This window comes from Callorhinus ursinus, unplaced genomic scaffold (assembly GCF_003265705.2).
Source record: "Callorhinus ursinus isolate GAN/ISIS: 27379988/994484 unplaced genomic scaffold, GSC_fseal_2.0 scaffold77, whole genome shotgun sequence".
In the NCBI taxonomy this organism is placed as follows: domain Eukaryota; kingdom Metazoa; phylum Chordata; class Mammalia; order Carnivora; family Otariidae; genus Callorhinus; species Callorhinus ursinus.
Genome location: NW_027397139.1, coordinates 3,418,062 through 3,443,436, shown reverse-complemented (window position 1 = coordinate 3,443,436; position 25,375 = coordinate 3,418,062). Strand labels below are relative to the sequence as shown.

The 25,375-nt window shown below is 58.5% G+C and overlaps 2 protein-coding genes across 8 annotated transcripts in view; one reads left to right on the top strand and one right to left on the bottom strand.

The window, feature by feature from the left end:
* Nucleotides 1-23,788, top strand: part of TMPRSS9 (transmembrane serine protease 9) — a 49,699-nt gene extending 25,911 nt beyond the window's left edge. For 3 of the 6 annotated variants that reach the window (XM_073887318.1, XM_073887320.1, XM_073887315.1), the window contains 16 exons: nt 1,086-1,153; nt 1,262-1,437; nt 2,289-2,330; nt 3,179-3,292; nt 5,573-5,744; nt 8,149-8,423; nt 10,389-10,525; nt 11,197-11,515; nt 13,326-13,497; nt 13,995-14,269; nt 14,760-14,896; nt 18,770-19,142; nt 21,912-22,083; nt 22,618-22,883; nt 22,975-23,111; nt 23,531-23,788. In XM_073887318.1, the coding sequence (XP_073743419.1) occupies nt 1,086-1,153; nt 1,262-1,437; nt 2,289-2,330; nt 3,179-3,292; nt 5,573-5,744; nt 8,149-8,423; nt 10,389-10,525; nt 11,197-11,515; nt 13,326-13,497; nt 13,995-14,269; nt 14,760-14,896; nt 18,770-19,142; nt 21,912-22,083; nt 22,618-22,883; nt 22,975-23,111; nt 23,531-23,692 (2,997 nt within the window). In that variant the 3' untranslated portion in view covers nt 23,693-23,788. Of the gene's footprint in view, nt 1-1,085; nt 1,154-1,241; nt 1,442-2,288; nt 2,331-3,178; nt 3,293-5,572; nt 5,745-8,148; nt 8,424-10,388; nt 10,526-11,196; nt 11,516-13,325; nt 13,498-13,994; nt 14,270-14,759; nt 14,897-18,769; nt 19,143-21,911; nt 22,084-22,617; nt 22,884-22,974; nt 23,112-23,530 lie in introns of all 6 variants that reach the window. The other 3 variants (XM_073887319.1, XM_073887314.1, XM_073887316.1) reach the window with 2 other exon arrangements.
* Nucleotides 23,789-24,195: 407 nt separating this feature from the next.
* Nucleotides 24,196-25,198, bottom strand: TIMM13 (translocase of inner mitochondrial membrane 13). 2 transcript variants are annotated; one of them, XM_073887367.1, is made up of 3 exons: nt 24,982-25,198; nt 24,784-24,852; nt 24,196-24,634 (listed from the first exon to the last, which is right to left on the bottom strand). In XM_073887367.1, exons 1-3 carry the CDS (start codon nt 25,054-25,056, stop codon nt 24,536-24,538), a joined length of 243 nt encoding a protein of 80 aa, XP_073743468.1. In that variant the 5' UTR covers nt 25,057-25,198; the 3' UTR covers nt 24,196-24,535. The 2 variants fall into 2 exon arrangements, with proteins under 2 accessions (XP_073743468.1, XP_025717069.1); XM_025861284.2 differs by having other exon boundaries at nt 24,937-25,138.
* Nucleotides 25,199-25,375: the final 177 nt, after the last annotated feature.

The window sequence follows — 25,375 nt, the reverse complement described above, 5'->3', positions numbered from 1 at the left end:
GGGACATCTTTTCACCCTAGGCATAGGTCACATGAGGTGCCAGGGGGACTCGGCAACCCCCAGCCTTGGCGCTGCTGGGAACAGCACCTGGAACAACACCCATCCCAGTTCCCAGGACAGGAACCCTTCAGTACTAAACCTGAGACGGTCCTAAGAGAAGTGGACAGTAGTCACTTGAACACCACAAGGAGGATAAGCAAGTTCTAGTAGCATCTGTTTGCGCAAAGCAGGATTTTCTTAATGTAAAATTCATGTAAAATAACCATTTTTAAAAAAGTTTTATTAAGTGATCACCCAATGTGGGGCTCGAACTCACAACCCCAAAATCAAGAGTCAAATGCTCGGGGTGCCTGGGTGGCTCAGTCGTTAAGCATCTGCCTTCGGCTCAGGTCATGATCCCAGGGTCCTGGGATCGAGCCCTGTGTTGGGCTCCTTGCTCAGCGGGGAGCCTGCTTCTCCCTCTGCTGCTCCTGCTTGTGCTTGCTTGCTCTCTCTCAAATCAATCTTTTTTTAAAAAGATGCTCTACCGACTGAGCCAGCCAGGAGCCCCCAAATTAACCATTTTTAAAGCGAACAATTCTGGCATTTAGTGTATTCACAAAATTGTGCAACCATTACCTCTGTCTAGTTCCAGAACATTCCATCACTCCCAAAGCAACCCCATCCCCATTAGCCATCACTCCTCAGCCCCTGGCCCCACGAGCCCCCTTTCTGTCCGTGGATGAGCCTGTTCTGGACATGTCACCCACGTGGACTCACACCCCGTGTGGCCTTCTGTGTCTGGTTCCCTCCCTGAGTGTCGTGGGCTCGGGGTCTTTCCCTGGGGCAGCGCGTGTGGGCACCTCATTCCTATTCGTGTTTGGACCACATTTTATCCATCCATCTGCTGATAGGGCAATATTTTCATCCAAATAACTTCCAAGTGCCCTTTCCCTGTCATTTACACAGTTCTGACCGCTGTGTGTACGGAGTGTGAGAAGGGGTGCTTTTCCGTGTCCTCTAGCTCTGCATGTACACGGCAGGTCCCCGTGGGATGGGCGCCTAATCCGTGGCCTCAGCATGTACTGCTGTTATTTCTGTTCCAGTTTGTAAGCAGCTTTCAGAAGACAGAGTTGGAGGCCAGCTGTGTGGGTTGCACCGTGTTAGGTTACAGGTGAGTCAGGGCCTCCTCTGGGTGAAGGAACGCTGGTGGACACCCAAGAGATTCCAGAAGATTCTAGCAGGAGCCCTCCCTCTCCAAGGGCTTCTCTCCTACCTGCAGGGATGGGAACTCCAGTGTCTTCGTGCATTTCCGTCTACACTTCTTGCTGCAGGCCCTGCAGTCACTGAGCCTGGGCCTGGAGGAGGAGCTGTTGCAGCAGGGACTCAGAGCAAGGCTGCAGGGGCATGGTATCCCCCTGGCTGCCCATGGCACCATTGTGTCCGCTGAGCTCACAGGCAAGTAGGCAACAGATGCTGGAGGAATTGGGAGGCGGCTGTGGGAGAGGAGACAGTTGAAAGTTGCAGTAAACTTTAGGTTTTCCACAGTTGTCTCTGATAAAGAGTAAACATGTGCACAATACTTTACCCTCGGGTACAGAGCAGGTAACAGCAACCTGCCCACAGCCAGAGTGTAAATGCTTTTGTCTTTGCAGCCCATTGGGTCTCTGTTGGGACTACTCCACTCTGCTCTCATAACAGGAGGGTTAAAGACAGTACATAAACAAATGGGCACAGTTGTGTATTGATAACACTTTATTTATAGAATTAAATGGTGGGCTGCATTTGGCCCACAGCCATTGTTTGCCAGCCTTCGTGTAGGAATAAGAGTAAATGCTATGCCCTAAAATCTGATGATGCAGATTCCCTATCATGTACCAAAAACTTCACATAAAACCTGATGATGTGGTGCATCATGATCTGAGAGCCAGGCGTGAGTTCAGTGTGTCATCAAGTTAAAAACTGATGGCCTTGACCCTGCCCTGCAGGACATTTATGGTCCTTCCCCACCTACCCTGACATGTTAGTTGACTCTAAGTAACCTCTTTATCAGTGCTAATTGAATTCTGTTTCCTGCCTGCATAGCCCAATAAGGTGACCACGAGCCCCATGTGGCTCTTGAGCACGTGTCATGCAGCCAGTGACTGAGCAAGAGATTGTTTCATCTGATTTCATCTTAAATTGATTTAAGTTAGAATTTAAGTGGCTCCCATGGTGGACAGTGCAGCTCTCAGCTTTGCAATCCGATGTTTTCAAAGAACTGTGGGACTCACTGAAGGAGCTTATATCTCTTGTCTGTTTCACCACAGGAAGTCAGAAAGGGCCACTGACAGAAAGAGACTTAAAAACAGGTATGTCTTACCCTCTCCCATGGAGCTCCCTGCCCTCTGCCGAGTTCCTCTGATTGCAGTCGTGTGGAGAGGTCTCCAAGACTTCTTTCCAGTACACAAAGGAATCCCTCATATGCAGTAAATACTACTTTTGCACACCAGTCTCCTCCAGGGGGCCGGGAGGGGATAGAGGCATAGTCCTGTGTGGGCAAAGGATTTAAAGATGAGACACTTTGAATTACACATGACCAAACATGAGTGAGGGAAAACATTAACAGTTTTTTTTGAAAAGTGGTGGAAATCTATTAAAAGACAAAAACAGTTTGGAAAAAAATAAAAAAGAGTGAGTGCCACACAGAGTCCTCAACTAGGGGTGATCCAGGCCCCAGGGGACACTGGGTAGTGTCCGCGGACATCTGTGGTTGTAAGGAGTGGGGGCTCTTGGCAACGAGTGGGTAGGACCAGGAGTCCTGCTCAACCCCCACAGAGAACAGTCCAGCCCCAGATGTGAACTGTATACTTAAAATGGTTATAGCGTGGTAAACTTCAAGTTGTACATGTTTTACCACAACTTGAAAAGTTCAATTTCACCTGTATCTTACGTTAGAAAATTGTGGGTGCTGGAAAATGTGGGAGTACATGTGGTATGCCTGCATTTTTGTTGCATAGCCCTGGTCTTCGTGCTGACCGACATTCTTGGGTTATGTCTCCATATTAATTCTGAGAAAATTATTTCAGAAATGTTCAGGCCTAAAAAAGTAAAAAAGATGTTTTTCCATGCTCTTGAGGCTCTGACTAGACAGTGGCATCTTGCTGCAGCCAGGAGAGATGGAGCGGGGATCAGGAACTTGGTTCTTTTTTGCCCTCAGGTCACTGTCCAGGGAACACCTTTTCCTGCCAAAACAGCCAGTGTGTGACCAAAGTGAACCCGGAGTGTGATGACCGAGTGGATTGCTCCGATGGATCTGATGAGGCCCACTGTGGTCAGTCTCCTATCTGGTGGTCTCTGGGCCATATCCCTTTCCAGGGTCAGCTGCTGGCTCCGCTCTCTGGCCCACTGTGCACATCACATATGGGCACCCCGGCCCGGTATTCACTGTAGCTGGGCTGAGAAAAGCAGGGGGTGGGGGGTGGGCGGGCACCCATGATATGGCTGAACAGACAGGTCCTCACCAAACTCTCGGAAGCCTCCAATGCCAGGAACTGGAGCTCTGTCCTATATGCAGTGGGATCTGGGCAAGGGAATCTTACAATTAAAGTGCTGTAAGAGTAGCCAACATTTTCTAGCAATGCTAGCCCACACACTAGGGTAAGAGCAGCAGTTTAAGTGTGGAAAGGAAGAGGGAAAACAATTCTAATTTGCAGTGGATGTGATTGTCTATATAAATGAACTTATAAATTGACTAACCAGCTGTTAGAAAATAAGACAGTCCAACACTGAGACGAGAGTAAGACGAACATCAGCAAAAGCTGTTGTGTTTTATACAAGTAAAAACAGATTAGAGGATAAAAGGCAAAAAATCCCAGTTGTGATCAAGAGCAGCAAAAAATAAACATGTCAAGCCTATAGTGTTACAAAGAATTATAAAACTTCACTGAAGGACATAAAAGTGGACTAAATTGAGACATAACATTTCACAAAAAGATGTACGTATGAGAATTTTGAAACTTGCAAAATACATGGTGAAGGAGACATTTGTAGCGCGTGGCACCTGGATGTGAAGGACGATCTGTGGAGGCTGATTGAAATTGGCGGCTGTGGTCGGCGTCCACAAGGCCCCCGTCAAGGTCAGTGATTCACTGGAAGGACTCGCAGAACTCGGGTTCTCTGCACGCTTACAGCTGCTTCCAGTGAAAAGGTCATCAAAGGAAAAGGCGCACAGGGCAGAGTGTGGGCAAGACCGGGAGTGACCAAGTTTCCTGCTGCCCTCTCCCAGCCCTGAACTAACTGACCCAGCAGCAGCATGTCACAGCACACACAAAGTGTTTCCAGTGTAGGGCAGCCTTGGTGTCCAGGGTCTGTCCTGGGGGTTGGTCACATGGCCATGTAACACCGGCATAGCTCACTTTACGTAGGAGAGTCCCAGAGCTGCCAGAACAAAGTGCCGTAAACGGAGTGGCTGAAACAGTGGAAATGTCCCCTGTCACAGTGCACGGGGCTGGAGACCCGAGGTCAAGGTGTCCGAGGGTCTGGTTCCTCCTGAGCTGGTGGAGAATCTGTTTCCTGTTTCTCTCCCAGCTTCTGGGGTTTGTTGGATGCCTGGCATTCCTTGGCTTGTGGAAGTGTCATCCAGATCTCTGCTGTCATGTTCACATGGCCGCCTCCTTGCGTGCATGTCTGTGTCCAAGTTTCCCCTTTTCAGGAGGACACCAGTAATTGGATTTAGGGCCCTCACTCATGACTTCATCTTACTTGGATCATCTGTGAAGACCCTATTTTCAAATAAATCACATTCACAGGTACTGGGGGTTAAAACTTCAACATCTTTTCGGGGGTCGCAACTCAGCCCCTAACACTTAGTTTGCGGCCCCTCCAGAGGTCAGGCGGATCCCACGTGGCCCAAGACCATCAGTCACACTGTAGCATAAACTTTCTGGGCCACCTAATGCCTCAGGTAGACAAAGCTGCTTCTATCATGCAGCATTCCGGGGGCTTAGAGAGTTCCTCCCAGGAGGTGGTCAAGGGCGGACCTTCTTTGAAATGTGCAATGTTTAGACAGCCTGGGGCTGCTGAGTTCACTGTTTACTGAATGGCAACGTGAGCTGCGGTGGAGACAACAGAAGGAGGGTCCCCTGCGGGGAGGAAAAGGAGGAAAATGCCCACCAGGCAGCTAGAAACACAGGAAAGCAAGGTGTTGGCCCTTTGGTTTATGAGTTAGCACAACCCCAAATCAAGTCAAAAGTGTGAAGTTCCTACCTGGACCTCGCCTTTGGCCGTGAACCACGTGACAGATGTAATACGGTTTCATGAAGTTTCATGAAGGCCACCTGGGCTTGAGGCAGAGAAGCGGTTCCTGGTTGGAGGTGTTCTTGGCCACTCCCTGGTGCATGCAGTCTTTGGGTGTTTGACCTTTGTCGGGCAGCTGGAGATGGGGCAGGAGGGGACAAAGAGACCCCAAAGGAGTCAGCAAAGCCAAGTGCAAGGGATCTAGAGCATCTTTCAACAAGTGGGCCGGGGGATGAGAGATTCCGCGTGGACATGCTGGGAGCGTGGTCACGGCCCTGCCTTCTGGGGCTCCTGGTTGGTGACCTCTGTCTTGCAGACTGCGGTCTACAGCCTGGCCGGAAGACGGCTGGCCGGATCGTGGGCGGCGTGGAAGCGTCCCCTGGGGAGTTCCCATGGCAAGTCAGCCTTCGAGAAAACAACGAACACTTCTGTGGGGCTGCCATCGTCGGGGCCCGGTGGCTGGTGTCTGCAGCCCACTGCTTCAACGAGTGAGCCCCGCACCCCTTGGTCCCGCCTTCCTTCCCACTCTGGGAGCACCACCTTTCCTGGGTCCGCAGAGCCCTGTGGAGCTCTTTTCTTTTCTTTTTCTTCTTTCTTTTTTGTTGTTGAATCTGAATGTGTTCTTGTTATTTTTATTTTTAAAATCATGGTAAAATTTACATAACATGAATTTACCACTTTAACCCTTAGAATTCAGCGTCATGAAGCACCCTCACACGGCCCTGCAGCCACCCCGCCCGCCGTCTCCAGAACGTTCCGTCTCCCCCCACGGAGACTCTGTCCCCACCCCCTGCCCCAGCCCCGGCTCCCACCCTCTCCTCTCTGTCTGTGTGGACGGGACTCCTCTGGGGACCTCCTGGGAGTGGGGTCCTCCTGCGGGATGTGTCCTTCTGGGTCTGGCTCCTCTCACTGAGCCCGGTGTCCTCGGGGTCCCTCCGCGTCGTGGCAGGTGTCGGGGTCCCTTCCTTTCTTCTTCAGGCTGAATAATGACGTTGGGTTACATGGATATACCACGTGTATCTGCTCGTCCGTTGCTAGGTATGGGCTGTTCCCACCTCTTGGCTACTGTGAATCCTGCTGCTGCGAACAGGGGTGTGCAAACATCTCTTCAGGACTCTTCTTTCAGTTCTTCTGGGTAGAGACTCAGAAGGGGCTGCCGGGTCATCGGGTAATTCGTCCCTCCAGTTTCCCATGGGGCCTGCACCGTTTCCCACCGCTGCCAGCCGTGTGGGAGGCTCCAGGTTCTCCACATCCTCACCAACACTTGTTATTGTTGAGCTGTCTTAGTGGGGTCACACTGTGGTCATGATTCGCATCCCCTGATGACCAGTGATGTGGAGCGTCCATTTGTAGGTCGTCTTCAGAGAAACGTATGTTCATGTCCTTCGCCCATTTTTGAACCAGGTTGTTGCTTGTCCTTTTTGAGGATGGTCAGTGTGTTTAATGAACCAGAGTGGCTGATCCCAGAATGGAGCTGGTCAAAGGTGGGAGAAGGTTCTAGAAGCTCTTGCACCAGGCCTTACTGTTTGGTTGCTGCAGTCTGCAGAGTCCTGGGGAGAGGGCAGGGCAGCAGCACCCTGGGCTCCTCAGAGAGACCACTGCCCACCGACTACCCTGTGGGTTGCTGGTGAGCCTGAGTGCAACCTGCTGTCTGCCTCGGGGTGACAGTCTGGGGGACAGATGTCAGAAACAGGGACAGCTCAGGACAGCAGGAGTTTGGAGTTTTCCACGTGAAGTTTCATTCCTCCCATATGTTATTAGGGCAGTATTTAAGCAGATAGAAGGGGTAGAAACAGTACACCTGTGTACCTGTTCCCTGACCTCGGCAAGTGATCATGTTTTGCCGTGTCAGGGCTGGTTCCTGCTGCCTGCCCCATATCTGGACCTTTACGTGCATCCGTGTGCGCACCTTTCTTTGCCAAACCGTTTGACATCCCCTCTGACTCTGCTGCTCCTGTCTGCACAAACAAGGGAGGGTCCCCCGCACGCCCATGATGCCGTCGCATGCCCACACCGCCGAGGGAAGGGTCGGCCACACGCTGTCCGCCAGCTTGCCCCACTTGTCCCGAGGGCCTCTTACAGCTGCCTTTGCTTTTTTCTTTTTTACTCTGATATAATATAAATAACGTAAAATTTACCATTTGAACCATTTTTAAGGCAGTAAGAGTTTTGAGCTGAGCAGAAGGGTTCATAAAGATACCGGGAGAGGGTGGGTGAAGGGGGGAGGGCTTTGTGAAACAGAACGCAGCCTTGTCCCGTGTTTTGCCGGGAAGTGTGCTGTTCGTTGACTGACTGTGGGGCCCATGAGGCACCTCGCAGGGCCGGGGTTAGGGTGAGGAGAGCGAGGCACTCGCCGGGGGGTGGGGGGCGAAATGTAGGGGGTCGCCAGGAACAGACATCGTGACGAGTAATATCTTCATGTTGTGTTGCAAAAAAATCTAAACGAGTGCAAAGAAAAAAATCAACAATGAACGGAATATCCAGCTCCGAAATCGAGACCAGACCTGACAGGCCAGGGCTCGGGGAAGGGGAGGGAGGTGAGCGGAGCCAGCGCAGGCCGACCCCGTGCTTTCCGTCAGGTGTCCCTGCTTTGTTCACCATGGGCCTTTTGCGTTCTTTGAGGTGTTTTGCTGCCTGGTCTGTGGTTTTTGACGCCCCCTTAACATTTCGTACCTAGATCTGTCTTTGGCTAGAGTGTTGTCCTCAGTGCAGGATGGATTTCTTTTGCATTTATGTTCACTTTTGACAGTGTTGCGTGGAAATATCAGTTGTGATGACTGGGTTTTGGGGCGCCCCCTTAATGCTTGCCCCCCTGGGAGAGTGCCTCCCTCGCCTCCCGCTGCTGCCTGTCCCGTGGGTGGTCCTCTGAGCTGTGGTCTGTCTGTCCTGCAGGTTCCAAGATCCGAGAGAGTGGGTGGCCTACGCAGGCACGACGTACCTTAGCGGGGCCGAGGCCAGCACGGTGCGGGCGCGCGTGGCCCGCATCCTCCCGCACCCGCTGTACAACCCAGACACGGCCGACTTCGACGTGGCGGTGCTGCAGCTGGACAGCCCCTTGCCCTTCGGCAGGCACGTCCAGCCCGTGTGCCTCCCTGCAGCCACGCACGTCTTCCCGCCCCGGAGGAAGTGCCTGATCTCCGGCTGGGGCTACCTCAGGGAGGACTTCCGTAAGTGCCGCGCTTGGCAGCTGGGCCGCGAGCGTGGGGAGATCCAGACACAGCCCACCTCCGCTGTCCTGCTTCTGGGTCCCGAGCGCACCTGCTCAGCGGGAGGTGTTCACAGCCCCAGATGGGTCCTCGGGGTGATCTTGTGGTCATTGGCGTGCACGTGAGGAGCGTGCTTGGCACCTTATTGTTTCAGCTCAGACCAGAAACCAATGTCCTTTTTGGCCTTTTTGTGCATTCTGAGGGTGATTCCTAAAAGGGCCCCGAGAGTACAGATGGGGTGCCAGCCGGTGTTCCTAAGTGCAGGAAGGCTGGGGTGTGTCTGTTGAACGTGTGTTAGGTGCGCTGCCTTCGGGGTGAGTGACAGTGCCGTTTGCTTGCATTCAGGTGAAGGACTCAACGGTGTGCATTAACTATGGTGCGTTTGGACAGAAGCACGCATAACATGAGGTTGCATATCTGTCGGTTCTCGAAAATGTTGGGACCAGAGGCTCGTAGAAACCTGTCCCGTGATCCTCCGGAAGCCACGCTTCCTACTTGCTAATTCGGGGTTTGCGGTGACTTCACAAAACGGAACTGCCTCGGATGAGAGCTGTCATGTGATGGATGTCGTGGGGAAACCGAAATGGGCTGGGGGACAGCTGTAGGGAAGGCCCCAGGACAGGGACGCCTCAGGTCCGACCTGCTGGAGGAGGCAGAGCCTCAGGGAACAGGAGGGCGTCCTGCAGCGAGAATTCCCAGCGTCGCGGAAAGTTCTATTGGATGATGCCGTCTAGAACGTTCTAGAGCAAACTGTCCAACACAGCTACTAGCCCCAGGCCAGCTCAGCGGCTGTGTGGGTTTTCATGGACAGTGCCGGGAGTGGGCAATGCCCTAGGGCCCGGGGCAGCTCTACCCTGCATAAAGGGCCTGGGGATCCAACGTGGCTGACCTCCCTCGCAGGGCCCACTGCCTGTGTTCTGGGCTTTTCCCAGGTCTCTTTTTTACCTGACACGAAAGAAAGAATGCTGGGTGATTTTTACATCTTCTGAAAAGGAAAGGTATTGGCCACATGGACCGAATTAGGAGAGAAGACGATCCAGACACATTCGAGCCTCCCCAGCTCACCGAGTGCTGGTCCAGGGGACTGGGCGGGAAGCAGAACAGTCTCCCCGCGTGGGGCTCAGGCCAGACCAGCACCATCCAAGAGCACTTTCCTTGGGACGGCCGTGCTTTACTAAGTCTGTGTCACCTGCTGCAAGAGCCACTAGCCCCCTGCAGCATGGCCTGTGTGGCTGAGAAACTGAATTATGCGCTTTATTTCATTTGAACGCATTTAGATCTGCATTTAAGTAGCCACGTGTGGCCAGCAGCTACAGTTCTGGACAGCACAGCTCTAGAGGGAAGTAGGTCGTAAAGATGACAGATGGGGATGGACACAGTGGAGGAAAGTAAGGTAGGGATGGGGTGGGGGCTGCAGCTTTAAACAGGTGGTCAGGAGGGGCTTCTTAAGGAAGGAGATGAGGGAGGAAGACCGGCAGATTCTGTAGAGACAACATTCCAGGCAGCCGGAATGGCACGTGCAAAGGCCCTGGGGTCAGTGGTCAGACTTGGACTTTTTCGTTTGAGCAGGGGGTCGGGGGGAGATCACCCCAGAAGGTTGAGGAGAGGGACCACATAATCTGATTTCACGTAAATCAGCCGGTGTCGGGCTAAGGAGCACTTTCTGCAGAGGAGAACAAGAAGAGCAGCAGAGGGCTAGTGAGGAAGGCTCAGGCAGAGGGGTTTTCGGGGGGAGATGAGGTGTTAACTCCGGTGCCTCTGCTGTCCAGGCCAGAAGGTTACAGGTGGGCCCTTGTAGAGCGTGGCCTCTGCCAGGTTCTGAGCTGGGTGCTGAGCAAGCCCCTCCTGGCGGGGGATGCGGGGTCACAGCAGACATGTCCCGCGGCCTCCGGGCTCATCCTGCTGGTCTCTCCCTGTCCTGGGCAGTGGTGAAGCCAGAGACGCTGCAGAAAGCCACCGTGGAGCTGCTGGACCAGGGCCTGTGTGCCGGTCTGTACGGCCACGCGCTCACCGACAGGATGGTGTGTGCCGGCTACCTGGATGGGAAGGTGGACTCCTGCCAGGTGAGCCCCGCAGCCCACAGCTGCCCCGCCTGCCCCAGGCCCCAGGGGACGGGGTCCTCACAGCTCCCGGCCCACCACCCAGACGTCCCCTGCCCGACGCTCAGTGCGGCTGCGGATTTCCTTCCTTTGAGTTCATCCCCTTGGTCTCAGCTCTAAAGCTGGATGGGGAGAAGGTGGGGAGAGAGCGCTGCCGGTGCTCAGGGAGCCATAGCCAGACTGGAGCCTGGAGGAGGCATTGGGAAGGACGCAGGGGAGCGTGTGAGAACGTGAGCGTCCCGGTGAGCCGGGTGTGCAGAGGAGGGGAAGGACTGCAAGACAGGAGTGCAAGGCAGAGCAGGCACTCCGGGAAATGCCGGGGCCGTTCTGTCCGCCTAGGTGAGCGCAGACATCCCCACAGATCTCGTGGGCAAAGGGGAGGAGGGGCTGTTTCTCTGGGGTGGGTCTTCAACTGCCCGTGGTGGAACTGGAAGCGATCTTAGACATCGTGTTGAATTTTTACAGAAGAGAAAGCAGGTTCTGAGATGTGGACTGTTGGCCTGCCTCTGCTTCGTGAGCTCGTGGGCAGACAGGTCTCAGAAGTCCCGGGTGGGGCTCCTTCTCTGACTCTGCAGCTCTGGGATTGGGGCTGGCTGTGGCTGGAGCCCCGACGCCCTGGGCCTTTTGTCTCCTAGGGTGACTCAGGAGGTCCCCTGGTCTGTGAGGAGCCCTCCGGCAGGTTCTTCCTAGCCGGCATCGTGAGCTGGGGGATTGGCTGTGCGGAAGCCCGGCGTCCCGGGGTCTATGCCCGCGTGACCAGGCTGCGGGACTGGATCCTGGAGGCCATCACCATGGTGAGCAAGCCTCTGGCCCCCACCGTGGCTCCTGCCTCCGCCAGCCACAGCACTGCCTGGCCCGCCAGTCCCAAGAGCCCGGTGGTCCACACCCCCGCCAGACCCACACGGGGCCCCAGCACGGCACCTCCTGACTCAGTGACAGCCTCTAAGCCACAAGGTATTTGCTGGGGGCACAGGCGGGCATAGCTGTCCACTCCCTGCAGGGTTGGATTGATCAGTACTGTGGAGCAGATGGGCGATCGGCTAGTGATAGCTGCTGTGAGCACCGGCGAAGGCAGACTGACATCCGTCAGACTGTGCGGCCGGGTCAGGCAGTGCATGGGCTCTACATGGAATGTCCTCACGGGTCAGCTGGGGGCTGGTGACTTTGAGCTGTCCCACTCAGGGGTCCTTCCAGACACACCCCCCACATAAACGTACACACACACATACACAGACGATTTATATCCGAGAACCCGCATTTCTTCTTTTTTTGTTTTTCAAATTTTCCTGCACACACTTGCATGCTTCCTTTTCCATGAGATGAGCAAGATCAGCTTATCTGTTTTTTAATTTTTATTTTATTTTATTTTAAAAGATTTTATTTGACAGAGAGAGACACAGCGAGAGAGGGAACACAAGCAGGGGGAGTGGGAGAGGGAGAAGCAGGCTTCCCGAGGAGCAGGGAGCCCGACGCGGGGCTCGATCCCAGGACCCTGGCATCATGACCTGAGCTGAAGGCAGATGCTTAACGACTGAGCCACCCAGGCGCCCCGATTTTTATTTTATTTTTAATTCCTGTGTCAAACACATAAAATGGGTGGTCCTAAACTTTTCTTGCATGTCCAGGTCAGTAGTGTTATGTTCACCTTGTGCGACGAGTCTCCAGAACTTTCCATCTCGTAAACCTGAGGCTCTGTACCCACCACACACCAGTTCACCGTGCCTCCCCCCAGCCCTCGGCCGCCTCCAAGTCTGTGACCAGCTGTCCGCTCCCTCCCAGCAGCCGAGTCACGTCGGTCCTTTTGTGATGGGCTGCTTTCTCCTCTGTGTTCCTGGTTTTACACAATTAGAGTTACAGCCCGGCTTAGGGAGACTCTGTGTCTTCCCATCTCCACGATGTGGATCTTCCCGTGCGGGAATGGGATGCGTCTCTCCGTCTTGTGCATCTCTTTATAGGGTGTTGGCTCGCATGAGCTGGCCCGGTCCATGTGAACTGTGGCGGTGTCAGGGTAGACGGGAGATTTCTGTTGTATTCTCAACTAGTTTGCAGCCAGACGGCTCACAGAGTTGCCTCCCATGAGTTGTTCCATAAAGAGAGCAGACCTGGGCGAAGCCAGCGGTAAGGTTTGCTGGTCACCCCCTCCCCTGAGGATGCTCCGCTTTCTCCCCCACTGCAAGCTCTTCTGTGAAGTCTTCCAGCAGCATCCAGTGGCAGTCACACACACACTCTTGCCCGGGGCACTTCCGTGTCTTTGGCCCCAGGAAGCTACCTTAATTCCAACCTGGGGCCGAGCCGCAGAGATGGGCTTTCTGGACACACTGGTCTATGTCTGTCTGTCTGTCTGCTGTGGTCTCCAAGGACCCCGATCGGATGCCAGTCCTCCTTCATGGTCCCCCAGACCTGCGATGCTGAGCCTGTTGGAACCCTGCTTCATTTAAATGTCAGCTGCCCCCCACCCCGTGCCCACGTGCCGTAGTGCCCCGGTTCCCACAGGTCCTCCTGTGTGCGCCCCCTCCCCGCAGAGAGCCTGTCTGCCTGACCGCACGGGCCACGGGTCTGTGTCCGGCGGGCTCGGGCCAGTGGAGCCAGGGCAGCCTAGGACTCCCATCTCCTTTTGAACCCACCTGCCCCCGCTGCACCACGTCCTTGCTGCGAGACCTCGGGCTGCCGCTCGGCCTCAGTTTCTTCATCCGAATAACAGGGATCGCGGTGCTCCCGCTCTGGGTGGGCTGCGATGCCAGGACGCTCCTCTTGCTCCTCACAGAGTGTGGGGCCAGGCCCGCCATGGAGAAGCCCACGCGGGTCGTGGGCGGTCTGGGAGCCGCGTCTGGGGAGGTGCCCTGGCAGGTCAGCCTGAAGGAAGGTTCCCGGCACTTCTGTGGCGCGACCCTGGTGGGTGACCGCTGGCTGCTGTCGGCTGCCCACTGCTTCAACCAGTAAGGCCCGCGCCCCCATCACCAGGTGTCCCCAGCAATCCCACCGCTGTGCGTGGGGGTGGCCCCTGGGCTTGAGGATGGGGGTCTGAATGTCCAGCCACAAACCAGGGAGGGAGCAGGCAGGAGAAGTAGGGGTCCTGGGGGCCCCGGCCTGGGCCGCAGCTCCTGGGAGGAGGAGTCTGCGGAACTGGCCTTTGGGGACAGAGAGGGCCTAACTAGAGGAGGGGACGAGGGCTCCTTCCCCTGGGCTCCAAGAGCGGCAGCATCGTGTTTGACACCCCTAAAACACCAGGGCTGCTCACTCTTGTTACAGACGAAGGGAAGGAAGCCAAAAGGGCTCCCTGCCTTGCGCCGGCCCCCCAGCCTGGACCGCTATTGGGGAGCAGCCCTGTGGCCCCTCTGTCCTCCTGGCACCCCTCCCCAGAGCGGGGGGAGCTCCAACCGGCTTCCTGGGGGCTGCAGGGGTGCCGGCAGATGTCTGAGTGGCCCCTTGTCAGCAGCACGAAGGTGGAGCTGGTGCGGGCCCACCTGGGCACCGCGTCCCTCACGGGCGTTGGCGGAAACCCAGTGAAGATGGGGCTCAAGAGGCTGGTGCTGCACCCCCAGTACAACCCCGGCATCCTGGACTTTGATGTGGCTGTCCTGGAGCTGGCCAGGCCCCTGGGTTTCAACACGTTCATCCAACCCGTGTGCCTGCCCCTGGCCATCCAGAAGTTCCCTGTGGGCCGCAAGTGCATGATCTCTGGATGGGGTAACACGCAGGAGGGCAACGGTGAGCTCCCAGCCGGGGCCTCTGGTCCACCACCTGCAAACCACTCACCTGTCCGCTCCTCCAGGCTTGCAGACTCCTGCCCACGGGCCCAGCGTGGCTGTGTTTTCAAGTTTTACTGGCCCACGGCCCTGCCCATTCAGTTTACAGCCCGTTCCCGGGGCTTTCGTGCTGCAAGGGCATGTGCTCTGTGGCTCTTTGTAGAGCAAATTTGGAGACACTTGTGCCCTTCTGAGCCCCCAGAGTTCATGCTAGCCTTCGAGCCTCAGAGTGGCCTCCTGCAGGCCACCCACGGCTCTAGGGAGTCTGCGGGCGGATGGTGGTGAGAGTCTCAGGCTGAGTAGGGGCCTGGGGTCACCTCACTATGTGACTTGGTACGAATCCCTGCAACCCCTGTGGGACTCAGGTTCTTCGTCTGTGGGTTGGGGATGGCGCCTCCGTCTCGGGGTTGCTGCGCAGCTGAACCCATGTTGTGGGGGGGGTCTCCTCACAGCCACCAAGCCCGACATTCTACAGAGAGCGTCTGTGGGCATCATAGACCAGAAGGCCTGCAGCGCCCTCTACAACTTCTCCCTCACGGACCGGATGCTGTGCGCCGGCTTCCTGGAGGGCAAGGTCGACTCCTGCCAGGTGAGCGTCAGACCAGGTGCCCACATCCTCCCACATGGCCGCTCCCCTCCTCCTCGTTCGGATCTAGGTTTCCGAAGTGCTCAGCGGGTGCGCAGAGACAGAAGGGGAAGAATCGTCAGTACGACACAGCGAACCGGGAAGCCTGGAGAGAGCCCAGGCGTCTTTAAATATTGGTTTAGAGAAATGTTCTTTCCAAGCAGAAGATGAGGGGGCAGCTCAGAAGTGTGTGGTGGACGCACACATAGCATAGACACACTGATTTAGAAAGACGTGCCCCTGTGTTCACTGGAGGACAAACTGGTCACAGGCTGTGGCGCCTGTGACGGCCCTCGTCCTGCAGGGCGGCTGGTAAGCACCTGAGCCGTGGGTCCATCTTAGGGGACACCTGGCTCCAGAGCCACGCTGTGAGAGCCGGAGAAATCCACGGGTGGAGAGATGTATAGACCAGTCTTACTTAGAAACATCGATGAAAAACCCTCAATAAATGTTGGCGGATTAACTCTAGGAATGTGTTAAAAGAAAAAAAAAAAACAACACAGTGGGTTGGTCTCCTAAGAAGGCTGGTCTGAAACAGGAGAACCTAGTACCACCAGTCATCACATCAGTGGATCGAAGGGGAGAAGGCATCATCTCCAAAACCACAGAAAAAGGCATTTGATCATTTTTTTTAAGGTTTATTTACTTTAGCTGGGATGCAGAGGGACAATCTCAAGCAGACTCTGTGCTGAGATCCTGACCTGAGCCAAAACCAAGGGTCGGAGGTTCAACCAACTGAGCCACCCAGGTGCCTCGGCATTTGATAATTTTTAACAACCATTTGTAATTACATTTTAAAAAATTGTAGCCCTAGGAGAGCTAGATAACAGAAACCTACAGCAGACATCATGCTTGGTGGCAAAACAGAAGCTTTCCATCAAACACAAGGCTTCCTGCTGTTGCCAAGCGTGTCTAGATTAATACAGAAAGTCAAGAAAAAAGAAAGGTATGGGATTTGTAAAGTAGATAAAAATGTAATCTGTAGTAACATAACTGGTTACCAGAGAAGAAGAAAATAAACTAGAAATGGAACCAAGGGAGAGACGAAGACCCCTAAGAGTACAACAGAGTGACTTGACATGAAAGCGTCATACAAGGTCAAGAACGTTTCTTTTTCCAGCCGAAGTCAACATCCTCGAGAAAGGGATCCCACTGACTGATGTCCAGAACTAAACTCTAAAAGATGATCAAGGTTTTCATGGAGAAAATCATTAAACTCTGAAGAAAATAAAAAGGTCTGAATGAACGGGAAAATACACTGTATTGTTTGGTGGGAGGGCTCAATGTTAACAAGATCCGTTTCTACCCATTTATTTTCTGTAAGTCAGTGCAATTGCAGGCAAAATTCCAGGAGCATTTGCCATATGACTTGGCAAGCTGGTTTTAAAATTCATGCAAAAGAGCAAAGTAATGGCACATGACAAGGCAGGATAATTCTGATGAAGAATCGGGGGGATGTGTATACTCCCAGGAACAAAATAAAAGAACCCAAAATAAAATAGAAAGTGTCAATAACTCCTATTTTTGCGTAAACAATCAGCCCAAAGCTTAGTGACCTGAAACAACAGTGGTGTATTGGGCTCGTGAGTCTGCACTTGTAAGGGCCCAGCAAGGACGGATTATCTGCTCTCCCAGCAGTAGCTCGGGGGCACAAGTGGGGCCTGGAGGATCCACCTTCCGGGTGGCGCACTCGCACAGTGGGGCTTCCTCACGACCTGGCACCGGCTTCCAAGCGCGACCGTCCCGAGAGAACGGGAGGAAGCTGGGTCCTGTGACCTCGCCTTGGAAGTCACATCCAGTGACACCCGCGAGGCCGCCAGCCTGCCCACATCCACGGGGAGGACCACCAGAGTCCCGTGAGCCGGGAGGTGGGCGGGCCGTAGCCTTGGGAAAATGCATTCTGTCCTGCAAAGCGATAAAACCAGCAGTAGGAGCAGAACCCAGACAACCAACAAGAAAGGAGACCAGGAAACAAGCAACACACGGAACCAAAGAAACTTCCTCCAAGTCTGCGGTTACCAAGCTCAGAGACGCGCGGAGTGCTGGTCCACCAGAGGACGGGGGACGCCGGAGGGGATTTTCCAGGGGTGGGAGGGGGAGCGCTCAGGAGCTGACGATGAAGTCTTCCAGACAGTGGAACAAAAACACGCACGGATGCCCAAGGACGAGACAAGAGCCCCCGCGGCGGAGTCGGGGACCTCAGCTTCCAGACAGAGGGCGCTCGCTCGGGTGCTGAAGGAGGAGGCAAAACAGCGGGGAGGGAGCGCCTGACGGGAGCCGCGAGGAAGACACGCGATGCCCGCAGCGTCCCCAGTGAGTCAGCCACAGAAAGTGCCGGGGCCCCCGTGGCGGCCGACTTCAGTCGTAACCCCCTGAGACCCCGCTAATATCGGAATACCGATGACAGCGTGAGTGCGCATCCACGGGCCGCAGCGGGAAGAAGTGGGGTAAATAGCTGCCCCCAGCTCTGCGACCCCAGGCAGGCGACTCCATGTCCCTGGGCCTCCGAGGCCTGTCTGTAAAATGGGCTCATAGTCATACCTGTCTTCTGGGGGGGGCGGCAACCACAGTGCCCTGCGGAGGATCGTCTCTGTTTACTTTTATATCAAATAAGTCACATAATATAGATTTTATGTGTTATTCTGTAGATAACTGATAAATTTGTAATAGGTAATGTGGTATCTTGAAACTTGACCACAAAGTTGCAAAGGTTACATGTAACCTATTTCTATAAATTTTACAGATAACACTGCATACTTTCTAAAATTACAGATTCACATAAAAGCATAGCGGAACACACCCCAAACTCCTAAATTGTCCGCCCCTGGGGCGGTGGGGCACCGGGACCAGCGGCAGGGCTGTGTCAGTCCCTGTGGCCGCGTAACAGAACGCCCCAAAGCTTGGGGGCCTGAGACAGCCGTTTCACTGCCATCCCGGGTCCCGTGGGTTGGAAGCTGCCGTGGGCCCAGCGGGGCCGGTGTGTGTGTGTGTTCCACGCACGGTGGTGGCCTCAGCTGGGACGGTTCAGAGGCCGGTGTGCCAGAAGCATCTGAAGGCGTTTCTCCTTGCACGGCTGGCACCGGCTGTGGGCCGGGGTCTCAGCCGCCCCCTCCACGTGGCCTTCCCCACGGGGGCTCTGCCTGGGCTCACTTCGGCTCCCTCAAAACGTGGAGCAAACTGGAAGCAAATGGCACTTGCGTGACCTTGCTTTGGAAGTCACCTGGCATCATTGTCCCTGCAGTCTGCCCGGGTCCCAGGGCAGAGACAGAGCACCCCCCACCCTTGGGAGGAGGGCCAAGGTCTCGGTGTCCCAAGAGCAGGTGGGCCGAGAGAGAGACTCCTACCATCTTCGGGAAGAACAATCTACTATGTGGCCTAAGCTTTGTTGTAAGATTCCAGATTCTTGAGGAAAAGCCCTGGGTCGCTGGCGTGATTCCTTTGAAACCTAAGGGAAAAGGCTGGGGGCTAACGAGCAGTGAGAATATCTGTGACGGTTATTGTTTTATTTAGAGTTTTCTGCATTTTTTTTTTTTTTTTTTTTTACATCTTCAAAACAAAAGCAAGAACGACTGAAGCTCAGAGAAGTGACTCGGTCAAGGTCACGCAAGGTCACACAGCCGGGCACGGGCCTGAAGCCAGGTCTGCTGAGGCCCCGCTGCGCTGACGCGGGCACGCGGGAGCGCCTGGCAGGGCCCCGAGTGGAGAGGGCGCCCTCGAGGTCACAGCTAGCTCTTCTGTTGGTTTCCCCGTTGTACTGAGAACAACTGACATCCGTCCCCGTGTCCGCACCAGGGGCAGCATGGCAGTGGTCTCACATCCTCCTTCCTTCACTTGCAGGGCGACTCTGGGGGACCCCTGGCCTGCGAGGAGGCCCCCGGCGTGTTTTACCTGGCGGGGATCGTGAGCTGGGGGGTCGGCTGTGCTCAGGCCGGGAGGCCCGGCGTGTACACTCGCATCACCAGGCTGAAGGGCTGGATCCTGGACACCATGTCCTTGGGCCCCCTGCCCACCACGGGACCCCCGCCCGCCACCAGGCCTCCCTCCAGGACGGCGGCTGGCCCCACGGTCCCGGGGGTCCTGGCCAGCAGAGCCACCCTCCCGGCCACCCGCAGGGCGACCAGCCAAGCTGCCAGCACCGTGAGCACCGCTGCGGGGGGACAGACACCGCTTCCAAGCGCCCCTGGCACCACCTCGGGCTTCCAGCCACCAGGTAGCAGGAGGGATGGAGGCACGCGTGGGTGGCAGGGGGTCCTGCCTCCGCCGTGACAACAGCAGACATGTATTCGCTCCCAGTGCTGGAGGTCGGAAGTCTGCATACGCGCTGTCCTCTCCCCATGTCCTCATGGGTTCGTCTGTGTGTGTGTGTGTGTGTACCCTCGTGTTCTAACTTCTTCACCTCTTCAAAGACCTGTGTCCAAGTGACACATCCTGAGCTCCCGGAGAGGGCACGAGGCAGCCCACGATAGGTCCTGAAAGCCGGGGACACAGGCTCTGATCGGGCGGCCCTGACGGGAGGGTCCCCACTGCTCTGTCCATGCAGCCAGTGTTCAGCCTCCTGCGTGCAGGCCCGTGCTAAGCCTGGGGTGCAGTGGGGGGCCAGACACGGTAAGACGGCAAGCAGGAGTGAGGAAACCCAGCCGACCCCGCAGGCTCCCGCGCGGGGCCCCGGGGGGCGCCCCGACTAAGGCGCAGCCCAGCTCGGCAGAACAGGCTGCAGGACGCTGACGGGCACGGCACCTGGGGGGTCTCTGAGCGCTTCTAAAGCGCTCGGTTACGTTTTATTATCAATCAGAACTGTGTGAAACGTGTATTTGCGGGTCCGAAATAAAGCCCCATCAAATACATCCGGTTTCCTGTAGGTCACGCCGGGGCTCTGAGGGGAGAACCAGGCCTGGCTTCTGCCGCATGTGGGCTGTGGGGGCGGACCCCCGTCTCAGCGACTGGCCCACCCCTCCCAGCGGCCTTGGTTTTGAGGGGTGGGCCGGTCACCCGAGCAGAACTCAGAGGGAAGGAAGTGTTTTTGCCACAGACACAGGGCTCTCCAGAGAAAGGTGGGGTGGGGTGGGGAGCAGGGGCTGGGGGGCAGCGGGAAGGCACCAGTAGAAGCCCCTTGGCCCTGCTGCTCTGTGCACACAGCACCCCCCACCCCCCAGCAGACGTGACCTCTGCGCTCTCACATCCAGATGCTCAGGGACAGCGTCTGGTCTGGCTTCATTCAGGTGGGGAGGCAGGTCAGCGGGGGACCAAGCAAGCTTCTGGGGGCTTCCCCCAAAGGAGGCAGGCGCTCAGCACAAGGGGCTGCTGGTCTGTGTCGCTGCACCCACCTTCCCTCTTACTGATGAGTGTCCCAGAATTCCGATGCTCTGAGTCCCCACCCCCAGCATCCTCACCGACTCCCCTCCAGAGATTCTGATCCAGGGACCTTTCCCCGCTTCCCTCCTCCGTCAGTGTCCCTCCCCTGGTCCCTGTTGTCTTTGTGTTCAGGGTGTGTGTGGTCTAACCCTGTGACACAGAGGTCGGGGGAAAGGGCTCGTAATCCTCTGGCCTATCCCAACCTTTAGGACGTGTCCCCGGGGCTCTTCTTTCCCTCTGCCCTTGCACACGTGTGGATGGTGTCGGCCCCACGATCCTGAGTCGCCCGGGCACAGACCTGTCCCCACAAGGTCGGGCTTATGGGCTCTTGCCTCGAGGCAGCCTGCAAGCCACCAGAACCAAACAGAGGAAGAGGCGGGTCGCTGTGGGGTCTGGGCGCATGGTGGGGTGTAGGGGACCTTGGAAGGAAGCGTCCCGATTGGCCAGGAGCAAAGCCGACCACAGGCCGAGGATCTGGGCACAGGTCTCGACTCTGAGGGGGACCCGGGTCCTGTTTCCTGGGGAACCACAAAGTGGAGACAGGCACGGAGCGTCCGGCCCAGAGCCCTGGAAGGCTAATCTCCGAGAGACCACTGTCCCTGGCCAAAGGGGCAGCTCCCCTTCGTGCCGCTGACTCCCGGCAGTAGCTGCTGCCGGTCTGGCCGCAGTGTTTCCGGCAGCGATGTGCGGAGAAGGGGAGTGTGTCTCCTTAAGTCTGCAGCTGGCTTCTCTGCGTCTGGCCTCCCGCCCTGGGGACTTCCTAGTCTGATCCCTACAGCCTGCAGGTTCTTAGCTTGGGGCGCAGAAGACGTGAGGAAGGCCCGCGGCATGGCACGCTTTGCCGCGCTGTTCCGTGCGGGGCAACATTTCCAGACAGGAGCAGTTTCCATCCGACTCCCCAGGCCGCCTGGTCCGGGTCCTCGGGACTGAGAGGGGACGGGGAAGAAGGCCTCCCCCTTCTTCCTTTCCAGCTGAGGCTGGGACAGGGGGCTGGAGGGCAGGGAAGTCACCCGGGGGTGGGAAAGCAGGCTGGGGAAGGGGGGCCGTTCTGGAGGAGGAAGGGTTCCCTGTGGGAAGGACCAGGCGGGTCCCCGTGCGGCCCCATGGGTGGCGACGGGTTCCCGCGGCACCCGTTGAAACCACGGATTGGTCCATCCTGCAGTTGTGTTCTGAGAGTGCATTTTGTTGTGGGGAGGGCGGGGGGGGGGTTGTCAGAGCTGGAGGAAGCATCCTGGGAAGGAGAACCGGGGAGGGCGTCCAGGAAGACCGGGCAGCGCTGGAGCTGCAGGGACAGGGCAGGGGCCTACTGGGCGGCAGCCTAGGGTGTGCAAAGGCCCTGGGGCAGCAGGGAACTTGGCTCCTAGTGCCCTGAGAGATGCCAGGGGCTGGACAGGGAGGTGAGAGGAGGTGCTGGCCTGACCTTCAGCCAGGAAGGGGTTCCAAATGTAATCTGAGAAGCGCCCAGAGAGGGCTCATTTGCAGAACCAAGCGCCAGGTCCAGTGTCTTTTCCAGGGGAGTTTACCGAGCCAGGTCCCCCAACCCACTGCGGGCTACTCCCACCCTAGGCACGCAGGCGGGGCTGCGAGGCGGAGTCTGTCCGCTGAGCCGCCCCCGACTCCCCCGCAGACTGCGGCCTGGCACCGGTGGCAGCGATGACCAGGATCGTGGGCGGCAGCGCCGCGGGCCGCGGGGAGTGGCCGTGGCAGGTGAGCCTGTGGCTGCGGCGCCGGGAGCACCGCTGCGGGGCCGTCCTGGTGGCCGAGAGGTGGCTGCTGTCGGCGGCGCACTGCTTCGATGTGTGAGTCCGGCCGCCCCAACGCGCCGGCCCGCGGGGTTCACTGGGCCGACTTCGCGGTCGAAAACTCTTAAGTTGCCCCTCCGTGTCTTGGCCACGAAGAACCCTTCCCCAGCCACCGGCACCCCCTGCCCCAGGCGGTCGCCTCCTTTATACAGCCCTCCCCCGCTCACCGACCACCGCCACCAAACCCCGGCCACAGCCGCTCCCGTCTCCGGGGCCCGGCCGGCGGCGGGGAGTCTCCGGGGAGCACTGGGGCCCTTCCTTTACTGGCTCACGCCACTGGGGCTCGGCACCAGGCCCAAAGTGGCAGTCCCCTTCCTGGCAGGGTGCTCTGTAGGGTGGACCAGGCTAGGGGTCAGGGCCGGAGGGGGCGGGCCCTTACGGCCACCAGACACAGCGCGTGGGGTCACGTCAGTGCGTGGGAGCGGGCGGGACCCCCGCCCCCTCCCGCCGTCCTAGGAGGAAGGGACAGCGACCGGGCGGGCGCGGGGGCGGGGGCGCTCGGGCCGACGTCTGTCCCCGCGCGGCCCGCAGCTACGGGGACCCCAAGCAGTGGGCGGCCCTCCTGGGCACGCCGTTCCTGAGCGGCGCCGAGGGGCAGCTGGAGCGCGTGGCGCGCATCTACAAGCACCCCTTCTACAACCTCTACACGCTCGACTACGACGTGGCGCTGCTCGAGCTGGCTGGCTCCGTGCGCCGCAGCCGCCTGGTGCGGCCCATCTGCCTGCCCGAGCCCACGCCGCGGCCCCCCGACGGCGCGCGCTGCGTCATCACCGGCTGGGGCTCGGTGCGCGAGGGAGGTAGGCGCGGCCGCCGGCCACCCCCCCCCCGCGCGCGCCCCGGGCGGCGTCGAGCGCGCCCCCGGCCCATCCGGCTCCGTCTCGCCCGTAGGCTCGATGGCGCGGCAGCTGCAGAAGGCGGCCGTGCGCCTCCTCAGCGAGCAGACGTGCCGCCGCTTCTACCCAGTACAGATCAGCGGCCGCATGCTGTGCGCCGGCTTCCCGCAGGGCGGCGTGGACAGCTGCTCGGTGAGCGCACTTTGCGGCGGAAGCGGGCGCTCCGCGGAGGGCGGGGGTCGCGGGGCGAAGTTCTCATCGCTGCGAGGCCTACCGGCCGGGTGCCACACACTCCGACGCCCACCTCTCCAGCCCGCCAAGTAGAGCACCGATCCCGGCCTCGAATTCTCACTCCACCACCGTTTATTGGGCATCCTGCCTCTGGGCCCTGCAGAGGAGGGATGGGGGCTGGGCAGCGAGAGGTCCCATTCTGGCCCGAGACCGATGCCCAGTGCCCATAAATGTCTGCTGGCCAAAGGAGCGGGTGATCCTAACACATCCCATCTCCCAGGAACTAGGAGGCTCAGGGGGAAGGGGCCCAGGCTCAAGGGCCTCTGGGGGGGGAGGGGGGTACTGGCCTGCTCCTAAGGCCTTTCCTTTCCTCCCCTCAGGGTGACGCTGGGGGACCCCTAGCCTGCAGGGAGCCCTCTGGCCGGTGGGTGCTAACTGGGGTCACCAGCTGGGGTTACGGCTGCGGACGGCCCCACTTCCCGGGTGTCTACACTCGCGTGGCTGCCGTGAGAGGCTGGATCGGGCAGAACATCCGGGAGTGACCGGCCCGTGGCTGCCCACGCCTGGGACAAGAGAGGGGAAGGCAGCAGGAAGCGGCTGGCCCCTCTGCCGGAGGAGGGGAGTCTGGGGCGCGGGGAACCGGGAGCAATCTTACTGCGTATTTTGTTGCAATAAACAGCCCCTGGTCCCTAGCCTGCCGGCTCAGCACCTCCGTGTCACGGCAAGGACCACTTGCCCGCCCCTCAGCCCGGCCTGGGGGTGGGAGGGTGCGGGGGAGAGGAAGCGAGGCCTCCTGGGGGCGAGGACCACCCTCCAAGGCTTCGGCGCAGCAGCTGGGGAGAGGGCTGGCCAGCCTCCTCTTCCAAGGTCCCCGTCGTGCAAGCAACCTGTTCCCGGTCATCGCGGACGCCCAGCCGCGCAGAGGGGAAGCGGGGAGGCGGGGAGGCGGGTCGGGGCGGGGAAGCGGCTCAGTCCGGGCGGGGCACCCAGGGACGCGCGCTGCCACCTCCCCCAGAGGACCCCCGGAGGGAAGAGCGCCGGCTGCTTTTCCGCCCCTCCCTCATTTATTTGCCCGCCCACCGTCAGGCGGTCACAGCTCGGGTGGGGCCTGACGGCTCCCCCAGGTCCAACCGCGGGTTCTCCGCCCGAGGCACGCGGTGAGCCTGTGCACACCGGGGGCCGTGCCGCCGCGCTGCCGGCACTTGGCGAAGTCTCGCCGCCCCCGCGATCCACGCCGCGCTCGCTGGCAGGCGGGAGGGGAGCAGCGTCCCGAGGGTCGCCGGTCTCCTCAGAAGCACGGGCAGGCAGGACGCACGAGCGGGCCCCCGCTTCGCAAAGAGCGTTTATGGAACTGAAACGGAGGGTGGGGGTCGGGCGCGGCGGGGTCACATGTTGGCTCGTTCCCGCTGCAGCCGCGAGTTGTAGGCGCGGGACACGGTGTTCCAGGCGTCCATGTAGCGGTCCATGCACATGGCGATGCACTTCTGCAGGCGGGGAGGGCGCGCGGCTCAGCTCCCGCCCCGGCCGGCGCCCCCACCCCGGGGCAGCCGGCCGCGCACGCGCAGGGGCCCCACCGCAACGCCCGCCGGGCCGCGCACGCGCAGGGGCCTCCCCGCGGCCCCGCCGGTCTCACCTGTTCCGAGTTGTCCAGGGAGCCCCCCGGCTTCCCGATGCACTTCCGGAAGCACTTGTCCGTCATCCTCTGTGGAGACACGCGAGCTCAGCCGCGACACTCGCCCCCACGGACCCCACCGCCCTCAGCGCCCGCCCCGGCCCGACCCCAGACCTGCAGCAGCTCCTGCGCGTTAGCCACGGCGATCTGCACCTTCACCTGCTCCATGATGAGCCCCGGGTCCAGCTTGCCGCCTCCGGAGCTCCCGAAATCCGAGCCGAAGCCACCCTCCATGGCTCCGCAAAGCCAAACGAACCGAAACCGCGTGCGCCGACCCGTACCCACGCCGGAAGTCGGCCTCCCGGGGCACCACGGGAAATGAAGTCCGAGCGTGCTGGGAGCGGAGCCAGGTCGGACTACAACTACCACAAGGCCGTGCGCCCCTACCCTCCCCCCCCCACTTTGCGCGCAAGCGCGGTCTGCAACCGGCTTCCGCGCCGGCCGCGGGTGTCTCCGACATGGTGCCGGCGGGTGGGAGGCACGGGGGCAGCTGAGAAGACGTTCCCGGCTCGCCGTGCGGGTCGCGCATGCGCACGAGGCCTCCCCCGCCCGC